This window comes from Mercurialis annua, linkage group LG2 (assembly GCF_937616625.2).
Source record: "Mercurialis annua linkage group LG2, ddMerAnnu1.2, whole genome shotgun sequence".
NCBI lineage: Eukaryota > Viridiplantae > Streptophyta > Magnoliopsida > Malpighiales > Euphorbiaceae > Mercurialis > Mercurialis annua.
Genome location: NC_065571.1, coordinates 50,537,752 through 50,562,187, shown reverse-complemented (window position 1 = coordinate 50,562,187; position 24,436 = coordinate 50,537,752). Strand labels below are relative to the sequence as shown.

Sequence of the window (24,436 nt, the reverse complement as noted above, 5' to 3'; positions counted from 1 at the left end):
TTTACATGATATTTTCTAAAATTATAATGACTACATGCCTTTATTAAGGTAATAATATAATTGTCTAAAAAATTAAATATAAGGTTTAATGTTTTATAGGGTTATATTTGTCCGTTTTAAAAAGTATGATGGTTGTTTCGTACCTCATACTTATAAACTTAGTGGAGTTAAGATTTTGTTAACGGCAGTGGGTTATTTGTACCAAAAAAATCGAGTTCAGGTGGTTATATGTACTTTTTTTAGTACAATGGGCTATTTGTACTAACTAAAAAAACTCGATGGTTTTTTTGTATTTTTTGCCTAAAATTTATTACAAAACCAACTACTATCTGTTTGTTGTTTTACAAAAAGGAAAAACAAAATAATTCAAAAAGTAACAAATAATTTCATGTGCTGTCATTGGTCGGTCCAATTTCAAAACTGCCAATAGATATTTAAAACCTTGCAATTTTATTTACTAATTTTATTGTTTAAACAGTGTTTATGAGCTAAGCTCCATCAATCTAGGAGAAGGAGCAATAGATTCAGAAATTCTGTTCGATTTTAGTGATTATAGATCTCCGTAATCAAATAAATTAAGATTATGGCGATACTATATGCGCTGGTTGCCAGAGGATCGGTGGTTCTAGCGGAGTTCTCGGCGACGGCGACAAACGCCAGCTCTGTATCCCGGCAAATATTGGAGAAAATTCCCGGGAATGATGACAGTAATGTCTCTTATTCTCAGGATCGCTTTATTTTTCACGTCAAACGCACCGATGGACTTTCCGTTCTCTGTATGGCCGACGACACCGCCGGAAGTAAAATCCTTTCTTTTTCTTATTTTCTTCAATTTAATTTATTACTATTATTTACTGTGTATTAGGTTAAGAATTTGTTAATAAGAATTGATTTTGATGTTTTTGATCAAATGAACAAGTTTTTAAATTAAACAATGAATTGTACTATAAACATTGAGCAGCATGCTGCTAGGTCGTGAGTTCAGTTCGTATCACAAGCGTTTCTCCTCCCCAATTATTAAAAAGAAAAATAAGTTTTTAAATCATGAACGTGATGTTTTAGCAGTGCTGATTATATGTATTTATGCAGGGAGAATTCCGTTTGCTTTTCTTGAGGACATTCATCAGAGATTTGTGAGGACTTATGCCCGTGCTGTTCATTCAGCTCAGGCTTATGCTATGAATGATGAATTTTCTAGGGTTTTAAGCCAGCAAATGGAGTATTATTCTAATGATCCTAATGCTGACCGGATTAATAGACTTAAAGGTGAAATGAGTCAGGTAACCTAATTTCTGATCCTCCTATTTTTCAGAAGTTTTTAATCACAGGCATTCTGTTCCGGAAACCTGTCGAAAACATGGCGTTTCGGACACGAAACTTCATTATTTACATAGAAAACCTTAATATATTTGGCCGTTTCTGTGTCCAAATATCCTGTTTTTCCATATGTGTGTCTATGCTTACATAGTCGAATAATTAACTAATCATTTATTGGCTATGTCTTCATATATGACAGAAATACACATTATACTAGATTTCAAATTTTTATTCCTCTATCTTGCATGATGTTCATAATTTTTTTTATTTAAGATAGGTTTGTCATTGCAAAAACTGCTATTCCTTGTAGGTGCGAAATGTTATGATTGAAAATATTGACAAAGTTTTAGAGAGAGGTGATCGTTTGGAATTGCTGGTTGACAAAACTGCGAATATGCAAGGGAACACCTTCCGTTTCAGAAAGCAAGCTCGTCGTTTCCGAAATACTGTATGGTGGAGAAATGTTAAGCTTACGTATGTTCTCTAAAACGAAAACTCTTTTTATTTTTTATTCTTGTGATCAACTAGTTTGACGAAATCTTTTGCATAGCAGCATTCTTGCTTCAAACTTGAGAAGATATGCTGACATCTGTTGCTAATTCTTCATATCTTGCAGGATTGCGTTAATACTCCTCATTCTGGTGATTATTTACGTCGTACTGGCTTTTGTATGCAATGGACTTACATTACCTAGCTGCTTGAAGTGAGGCTGAGCATTAAGTGAGATTCGTATGTGTTTTGTGCTTTTTGTTCATTGTTTTTTAAATTATTCTTGGTATATGAAGTATCAATAGTTGAACTTCCTCTGCTCTGTCACTAGATATTTATTGTGCAATATGACATTTGAACTGTCATATTGTGTGCGCGCTTTCGGCAGTTGTGCCTCGTGTAGAAAAACTGGTGCAAGTTGAACATATTGATTCTTATGCTTGGTAATGATAAAGTTATATTTGTTGATGTAAAAATTTATTAGGTCTTGTCTATCTGTATGTGTCTCTTTAAACCATCATACTGTACTTATTTCAGCCTAGGTATCAATAGATTGATTAGCGAGAGCTTCCACAACTTTTCCATTGGTCTTGGTTTGATTCTGTTTTTCTTCTTTTTAAGTTTTGCAAGACATGCAAAAGATCGTTTATATCGAATAAGTATGGATGGCATGGGTGTAATCAAGTTGAGTATTTGCATATTCAAATGAGCTCGGGTCTAATAAATCGAGTTCAAGCTCAAGTCGAGTTTTAAACAACTCAAACTAGAGCTTGAGCTCATTAAATTTATCGAGTTTCAACGAGTGTATAAGGAACTATTTTAGTTATTGTAATATACAAGGGTAAACTTGTAAAAAATAGATGAGGTCAATAAAGCTTGCGAGCTTATCAAGTATCAGAGTTCAAACTCAGACTCGACAAAGTAAGTTTGTAAGAACGAAAAATTTGAAAGTGTCCTTATCGAAACTGCCAACATATTCATGTACTTTTTCAAGCACTTACAAGATCTTGTTCTTAATGCTAAATTGCATTTTCAAGAAATTTCCTTATAGGACGCTATATATTTTACATTTATCATTTTCTAGTTACACATTTATAATTCCAATATACAAATGTTAAGTACATTTCTAATCGACCCTTTCGGTTGCATCAATAACAAAGACAAAGATATATTGTATCTATATTGTGTACAAATAGACCAGTCACTGAAAAACAAAGCATCATGCCATCATGACCCTGGGCTAAAGAAGAATTCACTCCAGAAATTTCATGCTAGCTTCTATAAGTTAGTTGGCTTCAATAGTTTACACTAGTTCTCCATAATATTTAGTTTGCTCAACAGATCCTCTAATTCCTGTGATGCAATCCTATAACGATCCGGTAATTGTGATCCTTCTTCTACAATCGGAACACCACGTTTATACAAATGACTTGACCAGTAAACTGGATTGTACATGTCGATATCACATGAACCATTATCTGACACACACAAACCCTTGAAATCTTTACACCAACGCGGCAAGATGTAGCGGGAAGGTATTTCTTCGACACCATTATAGTTAAGAACATTTAAAGCGTGCCTGCATAAATAACCTTTGTAATTAAACAAGCTGCATATACATCGGATATCGACCTGGCTAGTCTCGTACAAAACCTCAAAATGTTTAACCTCCTTCTCGTTTCCTTCAACTTCAACTCGTTCTTTAACAATGTAGGTCATTATTGGGCCATTCACACTCACCTGTCTTGTGTTAAAGCAAGAGTACATATGCTCAACCTCAGACTGGAACTTCTTGAAAATCTCTTTAGTGTATACTTTAGAGAGCTGTACCTCGAAATTGCATCTTGTTTTTAACTCAAAGCTTGATTTTCTCGACTCCATATCTGCCATGGCTTCTTTAAGGTGCTTCCTGTGTAGGGCTAAATCATACTTATCAACAAATTCCTTAAATGATGTATGCTTATGTACATAACCATCAAAAAAAGCACTACAGCTCTCATTTTCTGTAATGGGGATCATTCCTGCAAAAGAAATGTCTTTCAAATAAACTGGGACCCACCGTTCTCGCTCTTCGTATAATGTTTGCAGCCATTTATTATCGGTGAGTCCATGACACCTGATCAATTCATTCCAAGAAGTTTCAAACTCAGCTATCTTTAGGGAATTATAGACGGCTTTGTTCAGTCGTTCTTTGATGCCTTCAAATCCCTTCAACCCTCCCAACTTCTCTGGAAGTCTCTGCATTATGTACCATAGACTATAAGAATGACGAGCCTGAGGGAACACCTCGGACACGGCATTTTGCAAGGGTTTGCACTGATCAGTAATGATAACCTCCGGAGGACGGCCTTGCATGCATTTAAGCCATGCCCTGAAGATCCAGGAGAAACATTCAACTGACTCGTGGCCGAGAAACCCACAGCCTAATAGTATTGATTGCCCGTGGTGGTTCACGCCGACAAATGAAATTAGAGGGATCTCAGATTTGTTGGCCAAGCATGTTGTATCAATTGCAACTGTATCACAAAAATAACCATATGCAGACCTAGATCTAGCACCAGCCCAAAACACGTTTCTCAGGCGCCCATCATCGTCAAAATCCATCAAGTAGAAGAAGTTTGGATTCGTCAGCTTCATGCGACAAAAGTAATTATATAGCGCATGTGCATCTCCTTCTTTAAGTTCCAGATGTTTCGAGTGATCAACACAATTAACACTGGCACCCTCTCCTCCTTTATCAATACTTAAGTATTCATTACACGGGTCCACAGCTGTTCGATACAACTTGATTGTATGTACTTCTGTTACAGGATCTGGCGGTGGTTGTGCTTTTCTGGCAGCAACAATCATTTTTTTATGAGACTTATAAAACCTTTTAATTTGAGGACTCACTGAATGGTTGTGTCCGAGCTCAACTTCAACTATTCTCCACCTTTCTGAGTCCACGAGCCTAATGACTATCATTGCAGGGCAACCCGTTCTTGTTTCGGGTCGTGGATTGTTTGCTTCGCTCTTTTTCTTAAAACCTGCACTACTGCAACTAAGTTTCGCTCTATATCTCTCCTTTCTCTTTGATCTAAACCAGGAATTGCTCACTCTGATTCCAAATCCTTGATCCTTGGCATAAACATTGTAAGAATCATAAGCTTCATTGAAAGAATCAAACTCCAATCCAATGGTCGGTGGGAGGGGTTCTTTCCTCGAAAAACTTCCGATAGTACCATTGTCCTCCTCCGCTACCCCACAGTCTTCCTCAACCTCATACTCGTTGCCTTCATCAAACGATGGCTCGTTATTGAGACAAATTTCTTCCATCTGAATATGAGTCGAAGAAACACTGAATAAACAATGTCTCAATCTAAGCATTTAGACAATAAATAGAAGATTATGACAAAATAATTTCCTATGCCGAGTTTCTAGGCGAAACCAGTGCATTAGAAAATTCTGATGCATTTCAATCTTCTGAGGCAACTAAAATGATAAAACTAAGAATTTTAGTAGATATCTAAATTCCAATTTCTACAGAACAATAAGTTTTTAAATTTGATATCACAAATTTTGAGCTAGACAACTAAAATTCAAATTCATGAATTTTTCTAGAACAGAAAATTGAGAGTGCAGCCAGAAATTTTACCTTGAAATTGAACAATAAATCATGCTCGATCATCATGTCATCGTTGTGAAAACTTTAGGAACAGCATTAAATATCTCTCATGGAATTTTAATTGTAAAAATGGGATCCAATTACTAGTCATTTTTTTTATGTTCCTCTGTTATTAACAGGATAAGAAACCGGAACCCTAGCTCAAACAGATCCAATAATTTGTCAAATTAAGTTAAGAGCCTTAAAAGATTGTGAAATTAACGTGAGAAGAATTAAGAACGTCTTACAGCGATCCACTCGGCCAGACCCGGTGAGGCAGGAATTGGCGTTGGGATTAAAGAAGCTGAGTTGAATCCGAGTTGGCGATTTGAAGGAAAGTGCGAGTCACACTTGGGATTACAGAGCTTCCGTAGCTCTTTCTGCTCGACGAGCTGACACGTGGGGATTATACTATAGTAATGCTGTTTTCTTTAGGTTTTTAATTGAACAAAGGATCAACTCACCCCTCAACTTGGCACGAAATATCAAAAAGACCTAAGATTGCAAAACCGGATCAATATGATACCAATTGAAAAATCTCTGAAGGAGAGGGTGAATTAGAAATTAGAATTAATAGCTTATTTAAAAAATGGGAAGAAAGATTAATGATTTAGAGAAATGAACACAATAGTTTAGAGTGGTTCGATCGAAAATTGATTCTACTCCACCACCCAATTAAAAATTGAAATTTTCTTTAATTTATTAAAGAGAGTGTTTTAAGCTCAACACCAAACTTATACAATAGGTATTTTTCTATAATAAACACAAAGTTTTTTGATAAATGGTGATTATATTAGCACTATCATAAAAAGTGATAGGTAAAAAAGAAGAGTCCTAGAATTTCGAAAAGAAATATGGGCACCGGAAAACATCGTTACCACCATAAATAAAATGAGGGTTGTGATATTTATAATGAATCACACCCTTATCAATACAATGAAAAAACAAATTCTTGGAGCTTGTAACCTCATCGCGAAAGATTAATTTGTTTCTAGCTTTACATATCTCCCAAATGCTAAACCAAACAGTTACCCAAAGCTTCCTATATTTGTGATTCGCTAAACCCATCCACTGATAATAAAAGCTTGAAATATCTCCCGGAATCGACCAAGCCATAACACCAAATTTTGCAAGAAAATCAGTCCAAAATTTCCAAGCCACATGACAATAAATAACAATGTGATTACCCGTTTCAACCTCATCACAGTGAAGGCAAAACCGATCCTCATGGTCAAGAACTCGACGCCTAGCAAGAAAGTCTTTGGAGGCAATACGATAAACACAAATTCACAAAGTGATTTTACAAGAATACAAATCCACAAAATACTAAATGATTAATAACAAAGACAATCAATAATAAAGAAAGCAATTAATAATTTGATCACAATTACGATGTGAGAGGAGTTTGTTAGGATAATCTTGAAAAAGTTTCATCCTCCACTAAAGACGCCAAAACTGAGAATGACAATCACCCCCTTTAAATAAGTAGATGCAAAAAAAAAAATCTATCAAGCATGAGAAAAATTCGATGAGATTTTAAGTGCCTAACCATCGTGCATAACCATCTAAAAATTCCTAAATTGGTTGGCCATTTAAACTCTTTAAAAAAATCCTAAATTGGTTAGCCATTTAAAAATTCCCTAGAATTGCTCGACACATCGATCCACACTCCGATCTTGTCCAAACTTTACCGATTTGTTATGATTCGTCCTAAAACTCCGTGAAATCTATGCAGTAGTGTCTGAAACACGCAAATAAAAAATAAGACCCGATATGTACAAAAATAATAATTAAACACACGTAAATAACTTGAAAAACAACGATAATGTAGGTTCTACTCCTATCATCGTCCCATTACTATCCTTAGTTATTTATTCAGATCCCACCCTTATAATAGACTTGCTGTAAGCATTCAGATGAGTTGTTAAATGCGCATATTAAATGGAAGTTCATGTGGTAGGATGCCAAAACTGGCCACTTTAGAAGTTTACATAGATGGTCGGGTTCCGCCTTGAGAGGACTGTCAGGTCATGCTGGGAGTTCTCTCTTCATCAAATAAAATAAAATATATAATGTAAAAAATAAAAACGAATTGAGAAGTTATAATCTTAAAAAGTATTGTATTTCAAAATAGGTACTGATAACGTACGATCATAGGGTGAAGCAACCTCGACGAAATGAGAGGACACTAAGTCTAACAAATGAAGCCCTTGGATATGCTAGATGGATAGCCGGGATATCATTGGACGAAATATAAACAAATCTATCTTATAAAGATCTATGATGATCGAGATACACATATCGAGTTTTGAATTAGCAGTATCTAGCATCACCGCTATGACAACATGACTTACTCTCCAACGTTCGTACCTATATTCCGAAATATAAATACCGAAAATATAATACAGGGCCTACTTAACAGGAGAAAGGAGACCACCAAATAGGGTATATATAAGTTACATTATAGAGCAACCCTAGGGTACTTCTTTCTATTCACTCAATCCATTTTTTTTTCTCTTCTTTTTCTTTCCTTACTAAAAAATCTGACTTTAGCATCGGAGCAAACGCCTAAAGACCCTCCTCCAGCGTTCTTTTTGAGCTCTATTTTTGGTGTACGTAGTATCCCGGAGCACAGATCTGTTGTGTGATTCATCAAGTATAAAAATAACCTCAAGCTGTACTATAATTTTATTTTCAAAACCTGAAAATTCAATATCTCCGAATTCAGTTATCCAATTCCCAATTCGACGGATAAAAAAAATCTACCCTTCTCTCTCAAACTGCTCCCCCCACAAACCCTAAAGCTCCACCCGCCGCACATCTCATGGGAGGTGATTCTTTGACCAATTTTTGGTCAAAGAATCACCTCCCCACCTTCTAAATTTCTCTATTTTTCAATAAATAAATGGTATCTTCATATATCTATGTCTTTATCTTTTTATTCTCTTCTCCCTTATGATTTCATCTACCCTATATGGGTTTCTATTCACCCTAAATGGGTCATTCTTCTTCAAATGGGAAGCTTTACAAGGTATTTGCTCTTGATTTCAACATGAAATCTTAACACTTATAATCCGAATTTTGCATCCTTCAATCGCTTGGTGGTTCTTCGTTTAGAAGCCGATCAGAACAAGCGCCGACAAAATTTGAATTTTTTTGTGTTTCCTTTTGCAAGATTAGTTTGTAAATTTAATTTTTACAGCTTGAATATTACTCCCGACGATATATGTAAATCTAAGGATTTCTTGTTGTAATTTTTAAATTTATAAATTTGTACCTATTTATCTAGATTTATTTTTAGATCTAGATTTTTGGTATTTTATTTTGGCTGACACATTATGTAGTCAAATAGCCTCTATATTGTAATTTTCTAGTCCCATTTACGTGGCTAGATTTGAGACTCTCGTAGTCGTTTTCTAATCTATAGATGAAACCATCTTCCGACAAAAAAAAAAAATTCCCAATTCGACAGCACACACAACATAGGCTACAACTATCCATGCCCTATAAGCTGACGAACCCATTTCCAATCCTCTAACGGGTCATACACACGTGTATTCTTACGATACAGTAAGCCTACGGCATACACCCACTTGTCATACAACAAAAACATACAGCCACCCGTACCAGATCATCATCACCTCCTCCCTCACCTCAATAAAAAAAAATAAAAAAAGCGCAGGCTAACTAAAATGCGCCGGTGATTGTCCAAAGCCAGTCTTACCCTTTCTCTAACCACAATATCAACCTCTCCTCTCTTTTCTCTTATAAATTGATCAAAACCAGAACCCCCAAAAAAAGGCCAAACAAACACCGCTCAATGAAGCATTCTTCATCGGAGGCCGTGCCGTCGTCGCCGTTATCCACCTCCTCCTCCGCCGCCACATCGATAACCTGCCAGTCACCTCCGGCGACATCAGTTTCCACCTCCTCCTCCTCATCATCATCAATTACACAGCCGGAAGACCTAGCGGTGGGGTCGACAAGAGATGGAAGTAACGGAGCACAAGAAACGGTAACCGTCGATCGCAAAGGCGAATACGCCGCCGTTTGCAAATGGACAGTTAATAATTTCCCGAAAATAAAAGCGAGAGCACTGTGGAGTAAGTATTTCGAGGTAGGCGGTTACGATTGCCGTTTGTTAATTTACCCTAAAGGTGACTCACAGGCTTTACCTGGCTATATCTCTATATATTTACAAATCATGGACCCGCGCGGTACTTCTTCTTCGAAATGGGACTGTTTCGCTAGCTATCGGTTGTCTATTGTTAACCTAATTGATGATTCCAAAACTATTCACCGCGATTCGTGGCATCGGTTTTCGAGTAAAAAGAAATCACACGGTTGGTGTGATTTTACTCCTTCCACTACTATTTTCGATTCGAAATTAGGTTATTTATCGACTACTAATAGCATTGATTCTGTTCTTATTACTGCCGATATCTTGATACTTCACGAGTCTGTTAGTTTTATACGCGATAATAACAGTAGTAATAACAGTAATAACAACAGTAATAATAATAGTGAATTGCAATCTGCATTGAGTTCGTCCTCTGTTATTTCGTCTCCAGTTGTTGCTGGTCCTGTATCTGATGTGTTGAGCGGGAAGTTCACTTGGAAAGTGCATAATTTTAGTTTGTTTAAGGAGATGATTAAGACGCAGAAGATTATGAGTCCGGTTTTCCCAGCTGGCGAGTGTAATTTGAGGATTAGTGTTTATCAGAGTTCTGTTAATGGGCATGATTACTTGTCTATGTGTTTGGAGAGTAAGGATACTGAGAAGACGGTTGCTTCTGATAGGAGTTGTTGGTGTTTGTTTAGAATGTCGGTTCTAAATCAAAAGCCTGGTTCTAATCATATGCATAGGGATAGTTATGGAAGGTTCGCTGCTGATAATAAGACTGGGGATAATACGAGTTTGGGGTGGAATGATTTTATGAAGATGTGTGATTTTGTTGGGACAGAATCAGGGTTTTTGGTGGACGATACTGCTGTTTTCAGTACTTCATTTCATGTGATTAAAGAGTTTAGTAGCTTCTCGAAGAATGGGGGATTAATTGGAGGGAGGAGTGGGAGCGGAGTAAGGAAATCTGATGGACATATGGGGAAATTTACTTGGAGGATTGAAAATTTTACAAGATTGAAAGATATTTTGAAGAAGCGGAAGATTACAGGTCTTTGCATCAAGAGCAGGCGGTTTCAGATTGGGAATAGGGATTGCCGTCTCATTGTTTATCCCCGAGGTAAAGTAAAGTTTTAATTGTTATAGTTGGTCCCAAGTAGATTGTTGTGATTTTTTCATTGATTTGTAATTCACTAATTCCGGATGTAATTTTTAAATTTTGGAGCAATTTGCAGTAGGCCTTTCTAGTATGGATGAATGAGGATTATTGACTATTAGTGCCTTAGATATACAAGTGTTGATAAATCGTCAATGCTGATCCTCTATCCCGGACTTATGTAACTGGAACTGTAGTTGCTCATGATTGTTGTTTATTTGCTTACTTAAAGTGAGCTGTTTCACTGATTCTATCCATATGTGTACTGTTTACTCTTAAATCTGTGTTTTTGGTAGTATTTGAACATATTACACTATGATAGTGTAAATTCCTTAGATATACAAGTGTTGACAAATCCTCAATGCTGATCCTCTATCCTTGATTTATGTTACATTGTTACTGCAACTGTAGTTGCTCGTGGTTGTCGTTTTCTATTCTTTTATATGTTGGATTGTAGATTCTTGTGTCTGGTGTTGTTTAAATTTGTATTTGGAAGTGAAGACATTGTTTGCCTTCATGCATTCAGTTTTCGGATGTTGTGGTATGTGAGCGAAGCTAACTTTTTCTAGACTATGTAATAGAGGAAATTGATGAATATTTTTTTTATATATTTGCTGGTATTAGAGTAAACTAATGAGACTTTGCTGCACTGTTGGTGGTATCAGGGCAGTCTCAGCCACCATGCCACCTTTCAGTTTTTCTTGAAGTTACAGACTCACGAAATACATCTAGTGATTGGAGCTGTTTCGTGAGCCATCGCCTTTCAGTGGTGAACCAAAGGACGGAGGAAAAGTCTGTGACAAAGGAATCTCAAAATCGATATTCCAAAGCTGCAAAAGATTGGGGTTGGCGTGAATTTGTAACTCTTACTAGCCTATTTGATCAGGATTCTGGGTTTCTAGTTCAGGATACTGTTGTATTCTCTGCTGAGGTTCTCATTTTAAAAGAGACATCAGTGATGCATGATTTTACTGAGCAGGATGCTGAGGGGACAGTTCCTGGGAACCAGATTGATAGGGCTGGAAAAAGAAGTTCATTTACATGGAAAGTGGAAAACTTCTTGTCTTTCAAAGAGATTATGGAAACCCGGAAAATCTTCAGCAAGTTCTTTCAAGCTGGGGGATGTGAGCTTCGGATTGGTGGGTTTTAATATCTAGGCGTCCGTCTACTGACATTGTGGCTGTCCACTTTTCTATTCCACTGATGGTCCGTATTTTTCCTGATGCAGGTGTGTATGAATCCTTTGACACCATATGTATTTATCTAGAGAGTGATCAGTCAGCTGGCACTGATCCAGATAAAAACTTTTGGGTCAGATATAGGATGGCTGTGGTTAATCAAAAGAATCCAGCCAAAACTGTGTGGAAGGAGTCTTCTATTTGTACGAAGACATGGAATAACTCTGTCCTGCAATTTATGAAGGTTTCAGACATGCTGGAAGCAGATGCGGGTTTCCTTGTGCGTGATACTGTTGTTTTTGTTTGTGAAATACTGGACTGCTGTCCTTGGTTTGATTTTGCAGATCTAGAGGTTAGAATTTATATGGCCATTTGTCTATTTAGCTGTGTGTCACTTATATTTGTGTTTTGCATTTTTTTATTTTTTTCAACTGCGGTGTAATATTTGTTGTGCACATGTTATTCATTGGATGCTTTAATGAATAATAAATTATTAAATTGTTTAGGATAGCTACAATCTAAATTTGAGATAAAAACACCACATTGGAGGTAAGACTACTGATATTCGAGGCACTTTTGTGCACATTTGACATTTTTCCACCTACTTCATTCATCTTTTGATATGCTATGTGCAGCATTGAGCGTAACCGTGAGTTGTGGAGCTTGTATCTATTTTGTTTCTACAATCTTTGAATTTGATAATTTTTGTCATTTCTTATTTCTATTAGTTGTACGATGCATGTTTTCTCACTGGTTTTCTTGTACTTTACTCCTGTTTATGTCCAGCATCATTGGAAAACCTTAAAATAAAGATACAAGTAGATATGACTGGACATTTATTTAGAAGTATCAGAACCATTTTTTTTAGTTTAATACAAACGCACTATGCTTCAGAATATTATTACAATTTACAAGTTAATAACTGTTTGAGGCAGCAGTAAGCACCTCAATACCAGTAAAGTTGTGAAATGCTTGAGATTTTTTATTAGCTTTGTTAACTAGTTCTAGTGGAGTCCTTTTCTTATATAATTAAGCATAATTTCCTGTCAATTTTGAGCATTCTTTTATCTAAAAGAAAGTGATAACCGCCAGTATGCTTTTCACGAGGAGTACTAGACATGTGAAGGAATCTCTTCCCTTTTTCATTTTGTTTTTACATGCTCTAGTCTTTTAGGCAATGTTTGGTTCATGGAATGGAATAGCATGGAATAGAATAGCTATTCCATGAGGAATGGAATAGGTATTCTTTACTTTTTGATTCTTTACTTTTTGAGAGGAGTAGTTATTCCACAAAATCATGAGTTACTATTCCATGAACCAAAGTGAGAAATAACTATTCAATAACGGAATAGCTATTCTATTCCGGACCTATTCCATGAACCAAACATAGCTTAGTCTGTGCCTGCTGGAAAGAGGATTGCATTTTTTTTAGGATTCTTTATAACTTAGGCATAGCATCTTGTCAGGAGCTGGTTATAACTGCTGTTTTGCTTTTTTAAGGTTTTTGCCTCTGAGGATGATCAGGAACTAACAACTGATCCTGATGAACTTATTGATTCTGAAGACAGTGAAGGAATAAGTGGAGATGAAGAAGATATTTTTAGAAATCTTCTTTCTAGAGCGGGGTTCCACCTCACTTATGGAGATAATCCTTCACAACCACAGGTTACACTAAGAGAAAAGCTTCTAATGGATGCTGGGGCAATTGCTGGTTTTCTGACTGGATTACGTGTGTATCTGGATGATCCTGCTAAAGTAAAGCGATTACTTCTTCCAACAAAAATTTCTGGTAGCAATGATGGAAAGAAGAGCACAAAAGCTGATGAATCTTCCCCCAGCTTGATGAATTTGTTGATGGGAGTTAAGGTTTTGCAACAAGCAATTATAGATTTACTTTTGGACATTATGGTTGAATGCTGTCAACCTTCCGAAGGAAGCTGCAATGACGATTCATCTGATGTAAACTCAAAGCATTCTGTTGATGGCAGCGGTGCCACCAGCCCATTGGAATCTGATAGAGAAAGTGGAGCAACAGAATCTGCTCAATTTCCTGTATATGAGAGATTGGATTCTAGTGTAGATGATACTACAAGTGCCTCTGCTGTACAAAGCTCTGATGCAAATGGCATTGATGTGCATAGGAAGGCTCTTCCTGGACAGCCTATATCTCCACCAATAACAACAGCTGGAGGTTCTTTGGAAAATGCTTCTCTTCGGTCTAAGGTATTCTTTTTACAAACTGCACGATTGACCATCTTCCTTACATTTTTTGATATACACTGACTAGTTTGAAAGTTGAATTTTCAGACCAAGTGGCCAGAACAATCAGAGGAGCTCTTAGGATTGATTGTGAACTCACTGAGAGCCCTTGATGGAGCCGTTCCACCAGGCTGTCCAGAGCCAAAACGAAGGCCTCAATCTGCACAGAAGATTGCTCTTGTATTGGATAAAGCTCCTAAACATCTGCAGCCAGATCTCGTAGCGTTAGTTCCCAAGTTGGTTGAACATTCAGAGCATCCACTTGCAGCTTGTGCACTTCTTGAAAGACTCCAACAGGCTAATGCAGAACCTGCACTAAGGATACCTGTAAGATACACTTTTTAGAAATGTTTTGTTCGTTTACTTTACTTGATTGTGTTGTTTGACTGAATGCTAAATAAGGCACATTTGCAGCATCTATCTCAATTATGACAGTGATATGCTTATTCTTATCTGTCATTTCCCCCCTGCTACATTTCATTGCATGACTCTACTGGTTTTTGTTTCTCAGGTTTTTGGTGCTCTTAGCCAATTGGAATGTGGCAGTGATGTTTGGGAACGCATTCTCTTTCAAGCTTTCGAGCTTATGTCCGACTCAAATGATGAACCCCTTGTTGCAACCATAGATTTTATATTCAAAGCTGCATCCCAGTGCCAGCATCTTCTTGAAGCAGTAACTATTTCCGATTTAAAAATCTTATTCTATTGTTCTGAAAGTGTTTTATTTTCAGTATATAATGTCTCTGTTTTAATTTCTAGGTCAGGGCAGTTCGAGTTAGGCTAAAAAACTTGGGTGCTGAGGTCTCACCTTGCGTCCTGGATTTTTTGAATAAAATTGTTAATAGTTGGGGAGATGTTGCTGAAACGATACTTAGAGATATTGAATGTGATGATGACTATGGGGATGACAGTTCAGCATCACCTTGTGGTCTTTTCCTATTTGGTGAAAATGGAGCAACTCCTGAAAGGTTGCAAATGGTGGATGAACAGGCTTTCCATAATACATGCCATTTTTCTGATATTCATATCTTGATTGAGATGTTATCTATACCTTGTCTTGCTGTTGAAGCTTCTCAAACATTTGAAAGAGCTGTAGCTCGAGGTACAATTGTTGCCCAGTCTGTGGCCATGGTCTTGGAAAGGCGTCTCACTCAGAGATTGAATTTCAGTGCCAGATTTGTTGCAGAGAATTTTCAGCATGCAGATGGTTTGGTGGAAGGAGAAGCCAGCAAACATCTGAGAATCCCAAGGGACGATTTCAATGTTGTTCTTGGCCTTGCTGAGACATTAGCTCTTTCACGGGAACCTTGCGTAAAAGGATTTGTGAAAATGCTGTACACAATATTGTTCAAGTGGTTTGCTGATGAAACCTACAGAGGGAGGATGCTAAAGAGACTAGTTGATCGTGCCACGAGTACTACTGATAATAGTCGTGATGTGGAGTTGGACTTGGATACATTGGTTTTTTTGGTCTGTGAGGAACAAGAAATTGTTAAACCTGTTTTGAGCATGATGCGGGAGGTTGCTGAGCTTGCTAATGTTGATAGGGCAGCTCTTTGGCACCAGTTGTGTGCCAGCGAGGATGAAATTATTCGCATGCGTGAAGAGAAGAAGGTAGAAATTTCTAATATGGTTCGGGAAAAAGCCACACTGTCACAAAAATTGGTCGAGTCAGAGGCCACCAACAATCGACTCAAGGTACCTCATATTTCTCAATTGATGATATGTCTATTGAAATGCTATCTGAGCTATTGGCATTTGTTAGTACTGACCTCTCTGATGATGGGCAGTCTGAAATGAGGGCTGAGATCGATCGCTCTGGTCGGGAAAAAAAGGAACTTACTGAACAAATACAAGAAGTTGAAAGTCAGCTTGAGTGGCTGCGATCGGAGCGGGATGATGAATTAGCCAAGGTTACTTCTGAAAAGAAGGTTCTTCAGGATCGTCTGCATGATGCCGAAACACAGCTCTGTCAATTGAAGTCCCGCAAACGGGATGAATTAAAGGTAGCATATGCATTCTTTTGCACTAACATAGAGACAGTCGACTTACTTCCTCCATTTAATTGTGGGCCAGTAAAGTTCATGTTTGACACATGCTTCTCTTTTTTGTTGTGTATTTGCTTCAATTTTGATTGTTGATCTCTCAGATTTCATCATCTGTTTACTTTTGGGGCGGAGGGACAAGGGTTTATGCATTGGAAAAAAGTTAATTGTTTGGCTATGCTCTTCTGCCTTTTTGTTTTCCTGCCATTTATGACGATAATCTGTAAATGTTGCAGAGAGTGGTCAAAGAGAAAAATGCTCTTGCTGAAAGGCTAAAGAGTGCTGAAGCTGCACGGAAAAGATTTGATGAGGAACTGAAACGTTATGCCACAGAGAAGGTGACTCGGGAGGAAATCCGACAATCACTGGAGGATGAAGTTCGGAGATTGACACACACAGTTGGGCAAACTGAAGGAGAAAAGAGGGAGAAAGAAGAGCAGGTTGCTAGATGTGAAGCATATATTGACGGAATGGAGTCCAAATTGCAGGCCTGCCAGGTTTTTGCTTTTACTTGGTTATCTTATTCTTTGACTAATCATAACAATCTGCTTTATAAACCATTATTATGCAACTCGACCGTCATATAGTTTACAAAATTAAGATGAATTAAATGAAAATGAATATATGCTCTAGATTTACTTGATGTTGTAGGCCTTCTAATTAATACTTTTGATATAGATGTTCAAGACAAACAAATTCTATTTTTTAGACGCATCTAACTGCCACTCACTGTTTTAAATGGCTTTGGCAGCAATATATTCACACCCTGGAGAATTCACTTCAAGAAGAAATGTCGAGACATGCTCCTCTTTACGGTGCTGGGTTGGAAGCTCTATCAATGAAGGAGTTGGAGACGATATCTCGTATCCACGAGGAAGGCCTCAGGCAGATCCATGCTCTCCAACAGCGTAAGGGTAATCCAGGTGGCAGTCCTCTAGTGAGCCTCCCGCACAATCACGGGTTGTACCCTGCTGCTCCACCTCCAATGGCAGTTGGATTGCCTCCCTCACTTATCCCAAATGGTGTCGGAATCCACAGCAATGGTCACGTAAATGGTGCGGTGGGTCCCTGGTTCAGCCACACTTAGATTCATATTCACAATGTTTTTGAGTTATTTCTGGGCATTTTAACTGGTAGGAACTGTATGGAACGCTTGAAAGAAAGAATAATACAATCTCGGGTGAGAGATGGAGAGAGAAAAGGAAGAGAGGGCGGTCCTCACAGTTGCAAATGCCCTACTTATTTTGCTTCTCTTTGATATAAGTTAATTATAGGCATCTGAAAAGTTTTGCTGATCATGCGTTCCATTTTACCTTATCCTTCATACGCTGCAATAGCAATTTAACCGATTCCTTTTGAATCCCAAAATTGTTTTGTGGTTCTGCCAACCTTTATATAAAATGCCAGTTTTGTTGATGATAGTAGTGAGGTTGAGTCTTGAGCTTTTTGTTGTTTTGAATGCTGTAGTTGACGTTGTTTTCTTATCTTAGCTCTGTCTAACCTAGGCTACCATGTACAACCATTCTGGCGGGAATCTTATGGTTCAAATTACTGTTAAATTTCACATCTTCCTGGACCATAAAACGGGCCCCCTTAAGGCTCTTTCCCCACTTGGAACTGTAGGAACAAAGTAGAGAAAATTACACAAATGGGCTAATAACGGGCTTCTTTTACATTTTTGCTAATGGTCTCAAAATCTTTCATCAATGCTAATTTTTTCTTTACTTTTATGAGCTAAAAACCGCATTATTTTACATATTGTACGAAAAGCATCCCTATTCTACGTGTGTCACTCCAATTACAATCAACCCACTTTCTGCATCTCTTCAAGCGTTGTGATAGAGACAGCAAACAGATCAAATCGAAAATGGTGGGGAGGTGGTCCACGTTCAGGTGGCTAGGGTTAGATATTGGAACTTCCACCGCCTTACTATCATCGTTTCTCCGGTGGCCGCAGTTCATGTCGAGTTCATACTCGTCATTGGCAGAGTTTGATTTGTCGATGGCAATAGACGACGTCGTGCGGAGCTTAATCACAACGCTTGAATCGGTTGCTTTAGTCTCCATGTTCTGCTTCTTCTTTCTCTTCTGTGGATGCACTGTCTGATAAGATTCCAAATGTTCGCCGGAGAGATAACGGAGGATCGTCGGTCGCCGGCGATTTAGATAGTTGGGACCGGTGGATGCTGACGTGGCGTATTTATTTCTCCGGCGAGATGACATTTATGTTAACTGAACTGAATGTCTAATGATTAACTTTGTATATACATGAGATTATTTTGGATTAATTGCATGTGGTGCATTAATTATATATTGATTCAAATTAAGTGCAATAAATGCAGGCGAAGCTAAACACAAGAATGGATAAGGAGGAAGGAGGCAGAAAAGAATCATCAGAAGCAACAATAATGGAATTGCCATAAACAGTGGAACACAAGAAATCAGAAGAACAACACACAAAGGACGAAGCAGCAAAATAGAAAGGCTGAAGAGTGGTTTCAAAATATGCAAACCCCAAGGCAGTTTCATCTGGCCAAACAACAACAACAAGGTGGTCCAATTTGAAGACATGACCGAAAAGTCATCGGAACACGTCGGAAAAACACGGATATTAAAATTATATTTGCTATGTATTCGTTATGTATTGAAGATGTATCAGTTATATTTTTTTATGTGAATATATCATTTTTTATATTGTTACTTTAAATAATTATAAGATTATATATCAAATGTATAGATGTATCTGAGATATATTTTTTTCAATAAGGTTCATTAATAATATGTGACTGTTTTCGAAATACATATCAGATACATATTTTATACATATCTAATACATGTCAGAATCAGCTCAAATACATTTGTTTTTAAATATATATTAATTCATCAAACATGTTTGACATGTTTCTTAAATGTATTTATTAGATAAATCTTTAATATGTAATACATGATAAATATATTTTTGATCTGTGTCTTCTCGTCAATAGTGGTAACTCAATGCCTTCAAGATACATTTTCGGTATATCTCCTATACATTTTCGATACATCTCGGATACATCATCAATACATATAAAAATAGTTCAAAGAATATTTAAATATATGTTATATAAATATATATGTCTTTTAGATGTATTTTTAGATATATATTTCATATACAATTAAAACATGATAAATATATTCTTAATACGTATCATTGATAAATAATTTATACAATTTACAGAGCATGCGACATATTTTTTATTTTAATATATGTTATAGATACATTTCAACTACTCGTAAATTATATATTCAATGCGTTGAATATATAACTCAAATACAAATATTATACATATTTGACACATCTTTTGTACATATCAAAAATAGTTAGACGTATATTTTTTATTTTAATATATGTATTATGTGTGTATTTTGAGATGTGGTATTATCGATAAATCTCTGATACATTGTGAATAGTAGTTGTTGTAATTCATTAGAGCTGGAAAATGAAAATAGTCGTGAAGTAAATTGTGTCCGTTTGAATAGTTTTTGAGATACATAAATAATAAATATTAATAATATAGTTTTGAGATGCATAAATAATACATATTAATAATATATATAGTATTTTTATCAATAGCGACAAATTTGAAGTGGATAAATATTGTTATTATTTCTTTTTTTTGTATATCACATGTATATAAAGATGTTTATATTCATAAAAGTTGAGTTAAGGAAATCATGACTTATTATTTTTATGATATCAAAATGTTATTGATATTATTTAATGCGTGAATTTTAATTAAAGCACGTGATACATATATCTTTTAATTTAAAATATATTATACATACACCTTAAAAACACATAAATAATACATATTAATAATATATTTATTTATTTTTATTTTATAAATATGAAAAAATAATAATTAGATATGTCCTTGATACATATCCGATACGTAACAGATACATAAAATGATACATGTTTTAATAGTTTTGAAAAAATGACGCGTGGCTGACATACAGTGCTGACACGCGTGTCAGTCGCATGTCAGACGCGCTTCTGACGCGTTTTTGATTATTCTGACGCGTTTTTGACCTTTTTCATTTGTTTTGTGTGTGCCATATGTTGCATTCTCATTGGTTAGGTATTAAGTGTAAACTTTTATTTTTTTGAGGTGCTCATGTAATATTTCAGCAAATTTAGCATTATTGTTATTTTCTTCCTCTTTTTGTATAGTTTTGTTATTTTCCCAACAAAGTAGCCTTTACCCCTAAAATTGGCACGAATGATCAAAAAAGTTTAAAGCCGTTGCTAAGAAGCACAGAAACTTTGATGAAATTGCGTGTCCCGTTTTGGAAGTCGGAAACTCTTAGAAACTCATAAAGAAACGTTTTGAGTCGTTTCTATAAATAAAAAAAATAGATAGCCGTAAAAAAATCTAAAAATTCTTAATAAATAATTTTTTAAATCATCATTTTATTGTTTACTTTAGTTACAATAAAAATTATCTTCTTATTTTTGTTGGCTTGAATTATATTTGATTTATTTTATTAATTGGTATATATGTGTAAATAAAATTTAATATATTTAATATTTTATAGTTTCTAATATTATAAATATATTCCTATATTTTTATTATTTACACGTTTCCTTTATGTTTCGTATCCTTCATTTAAAAAAATTAGCGTTTCTCTATATCTGTTTCGTGTCATTTCTGTTTTTTATTTCTGTGCTACCTAGAGCAGTGGCGGAACCAGGATTGTAAATTAAGAGGGTCGAGATTTCACATAAAAATATAAAAGTACATTAAATAAAAAAATTGTTAAATAAAAATGTTAAATATTGAGTTGATAATAATAAATAACATAAAAAAATTAAAAAAACACTAAGAATTAGAAAGGGCAAGAGGTGGAAGTTGAATTCGCCGGTTTTCTTTATTTTGAAAATGCTGTAAAATGTCTTCATTATCGATGGAAGCAAATATCGCCCTCTCAATGAAGCAAATCATTAAATCATTCAACCACTCATCTGCCATGCTGTTCCGTAAATCTGACTTGATGTGCTTCATTGCAGAAAAAGCTCTCTCAACAGATGCGGTAGCTACCGGTAAGATCAAAGCCAACTCAATCAAACGATAAACCAATGGAAACACTAAATGTCTACCAGTTTGAACCATCTTAATTGCCAGGACAGAAAGATCTTCACAACTAGTAAAATCAGAACTTGTTCTTACTTCACAAATGTATGTATCTAGATCCTCTCTCAAAAATTGCAAGTCAATAGCAGAGAAATCATCAGAATAAAGTTCAGCAAGGCAAATCAAACTGTGTTGATCAAATCTAGAAAAAGAATCTCTTGGATCAAGACATGAGATGTACCTTAATAATGCAGTGCTAGATTCGGAAAACCTATTATTCATCTCAACAGCAAGCAAATCAATCACAGGAAGAAAAACCTCATTATGATGATGATAACAAGTTACCAAGTTCCTTGCACGACGTGACCGTCCTGGAATAAGAAACTGATCTTCCATATCTGGCACTACAATGCCATGCTTGTTACAAAACATGGTGACTTCATGTATCAAAGCATCCCATCCACTGTCTCTCAAGTTTTGTAGCTTTACTTTCAAAACTTCTATCAAGTTCATCGCATTAACAATATTCTGATCTTTCTGTTGCAAGGCAAGCGACAATGCATTTGTTATACCCAATAATTTAAGCATTAGATGCAGAATAAATACAAAGTGAAAGTCTTCCATCAGTTTAATCAAGGCACTTGCTTTGCCCCTCGACTCTGGTTCAATTCCATCTTCATAAACCCTTTCAAGCACATATAAGGCTGAACTCCACATAGACAACAAACGGGCTAAAGTGACATGATGTGTACCCCAACGAGTATCACTAGGTCTTGCAAGATTAGTCTGTTGATTAAGCCCTTTTCCTGTAGTAAGCTCATCAGTCTCTAATTTCTCAAAAATGTCAGCATCCCTATGTTTGTTTAATTCATCTCTTCTTTTGCAAGAAGCACCAGCAATAGTAACAATCATACTGATGTTAGTAAAAAATTCAGCAACAACCGGAATATGTTTTGAAATAGCAACAATCACCAACTGCAGTTGATGAGCAAAACAATGGACATAGAAAGCAAAAGGATTTTCTCGTTGAATAAGTGCCTTCAGCCCATTAAACTCTCCCCTCATGTTGGATGCTCCATCATATGCTTGACCTCGCAATCTAGAAATAGATAAATTATGCCGAGCAAACAACATATCCACAGCCGCTTTTAAAGAACGCGATGAAGTGTCACTAACATGCTCAATGGCGAGAAACCTCTCGATTATTTCACCTTTCTTATTCACAAACCTTATCATCACTGCCATTTGTTCTTTTACAGAACAATCCCGAGCCTCGTCCACTAGTAAAGAGAATTTCCTATCTCCAAGTTCAGTAAGAATGGCTAATGTTACTTGTGAGGCACAAGAACTAACTAATTCTTTTTGAATCTTGGGAGATGTCAGTTGGTTATTCCCAGGAGCATTACCACCGATGACATTTCTGACTGTTTCATCCATCTTGGCATACCATGCCACTACCTCAAGAAAATTCCCCCTTTGTAAAGATTCAAGAGTCTCATCATGACCACGGAATGCTAAACCTTGCCAAAGAAGAATGCGAACAACTTCTAACACTGCTGTCAAACGAGTACGATAAGCATTTTCCATTTCACGACTTTGAGTGGTCAAAACATGTGAAATGCTTTGGCGTTGATTCTGAAAATCCTCACAATGACGTCTTGCGTCATTGTGAACACTGCTTACTGCACCAACATGGTCATTAAAATTTTCTGTTGCCTTTTTCCAATTGCTAAATCCTTTTCTTGTAAAAGTTTCACTCTTTGAACCTGGACTTGCAAACAGATAACAATACAAACAGAATGCAGCATCTTTCTCTACGCTATATTCCAACCAAATAAACTTTTTAAACCATGTCTCTATAAAACTTCTCATTTCTGTTGCTTGTTTTTTTTTTGGAAAATTATGACCATATGGTTGACACGGACCCTTTAATAAGTATTGTCTTCTAACTTGGTCTCTAATTCCCACATCATAATCATCAATACACGGTCGAAGCCCAGGATCAACAATAAGTTCATTAGGATTAAATTCTACCCGACTTCTCTTTTGTGGCATATTAGTCGTCTCAGAAGATGAAGGAGTACTCGAATCAACATTTCTAGGCTTGAAAAAATTCAATATATTTGTATTTCTTGATTTACCTTACAAAATTAACAAAAAAAATCTATCAATTTAATTATCTAATTCATCAAGCTAATTATTCAATCAATTTAATCAATCAATTCACTAGTACAAAACATAAAAACTAATCGACATTCAAATCAATTCATTTATATAACAATTAACATATAAAAAATTATCATCTATGATTCATCATCAACACACCAATTTCAATATATAATTAATGGTAAAAATAAACAATAATTGTAAAAAACTTACTTGTAGAAGTTTTGTCAAACCCACTACTTGACATTGCAAAATCAATATATATGACCTAAAAAGATATAATTTAAGATTATTGTTAGATAATATAACAAAACTAACTAATTATGTAAAAATAGAAAAATATAAAAAAACTAGGTTAAAATAGAAAAAAACAAATCACAATACCTTTTGATAGTTGAGTAGAAATAAGGATGAGTTTAAGAATTAAGTGATATAGAGTGATTAATTGAGTGAAAGAGATCCAATTTTATGATTAGGGTTTAGAAAAGAAAAGAGAAAGAAGGGAGAAAAGAAGGGCTTCATTCAGCCTTTTTTCATGATTTGTTTCGTTTGAAACAGAAACAGACCTCACTGTTTCTGTTTCAAACGCTTGGTCCAAACGACAAGTCGTTTGGCTATGAGCCAAACGACTTGTCGTTTGGACAAAAAAAAATAAATTAAAAAAGGGCCGAACGACATGTCGTTCGGCCCTTTAAAACCCTAAAAAAAATAAACCAGTTGCAGCGCTGCCGCTGCAACTGGTTTGAAGGAAGCAACCCAGCAGATCTTCGATCTGCTGGGGGTCAAGACAAAGGGGACCGGTGATAGAATAGCACCGGTCCCTTGTATTTCTCCGGCGAGGGAGGGTCGGCCGACCCTCCTCGACCCTCCCTCGTTCCGCCCCTGACCTAGAGTCGCTAAATCATATCAAACAAATTCACTCAGCTCGGCGTTTAAAAACACTCTC

General features: G+C 36.1%; 4 protein-coding genes across 4 annotated transcripts; 2 read left to right on the top strand and 2 right to left on the bottom strand.

Moving 5' to 3' along the window:
- The first annotated feature begins 415 nt into the window (after positions 1-415).
- Positions 416-2,282, top strand: LOC126668037 (vesicle-associated membrane protein 711). The gene is made up of 4 exons (XM_050361239.2): positions 416-800; positions 1,090-1,280; positions 1,628-1,791; positions 1,934-2,282. Exons 1-4 carry the CDS (start codon positions 584-586, stop codon positions 2,022-2,024), a joined length of 663 nt encoding a protein of 220 aa, XP_050217196.1. The 5' UTR covers positions 416-583; the 3' UTR covers positions 2,025-2,282.
- A 630-nt stretch (positions 2,283-2,912) lies between these two features.
- On the bottom strand, positions 2,913-8,270 carry LOC126668684 (protein FAR1-RELATED SEQUENCE 6-like). Its single transcript, XM_056104702.1, has 5 exons — positions 8,216-8,270; positions 8,016-8,150; positions 6,312-6,708; positions 5,698-5,878; positions 2,913-5,121 (listed from the first exon to the last, which is right to left on the bottom strand). The coding sequence occupies exons 1-5, from the start codon at positions 8,268-8,270 to the stop codon at positions 3,115-3,117; spliced, it is 2,775 nt and encodes a 924-aa protein (XP_055960677.1). The 3' UTR covers positions 2,913-3,114.
- Positions 8,271-9,118: 848 nt separating this feature from the next.
- LOC126670630 (uncharacterized) lies at positions 9,119-17,505 on the top strand. Its single transcript, XM_050364404.2, has 10 exons — positions 9,119-10,692; positions 11,394-11,867; positions 11,957-12,258; positions 13,407-14,129; positions 14,214-14,492; positions 14,677-14,838; positions 14,925-15,863; positions 15,956-16,171; positions 16,447-16,707; positions 16,962-17,505. The coding sequence occupies exons 1-10, from the start codon at positions 9,270-9,272 to the stop codon at positions 17,295-17,297; spliced, it is 5,115 nt and encodes a 1,704-aa protein (XP_050220361.1). The 5' UTR covers positions 9,119-9,269; the 3' UTR covers positions 17,298-17,505.
- A 3,494-nt stretch (positions 17,506-20,999) lies between these two features.
- Positions 21,000-23,748, bottom strand: LOC126668874 (uncharacterized). The gene is made up of 2 exons (XM_050362088.2): positions 23,704-23,748; positions 21,000-23,465 (listed from the first exon to the last, which is right to left on the bottom strand). The coding sequence occupies exons 1-2, from the start codon at positions 23,735-23,737 to the stop codon at positions 21,073-21,075; spliced, it is 2,427 nt and encodes an 808-aa protein (XP_050218045.1). The 5' UTR covers positions 23,738-23,748; the 3' UTR covers positions 21,000-21,072.
- Between the last annotated feature and the right edge of the window lie 688 nt (positions 23,749-24,436).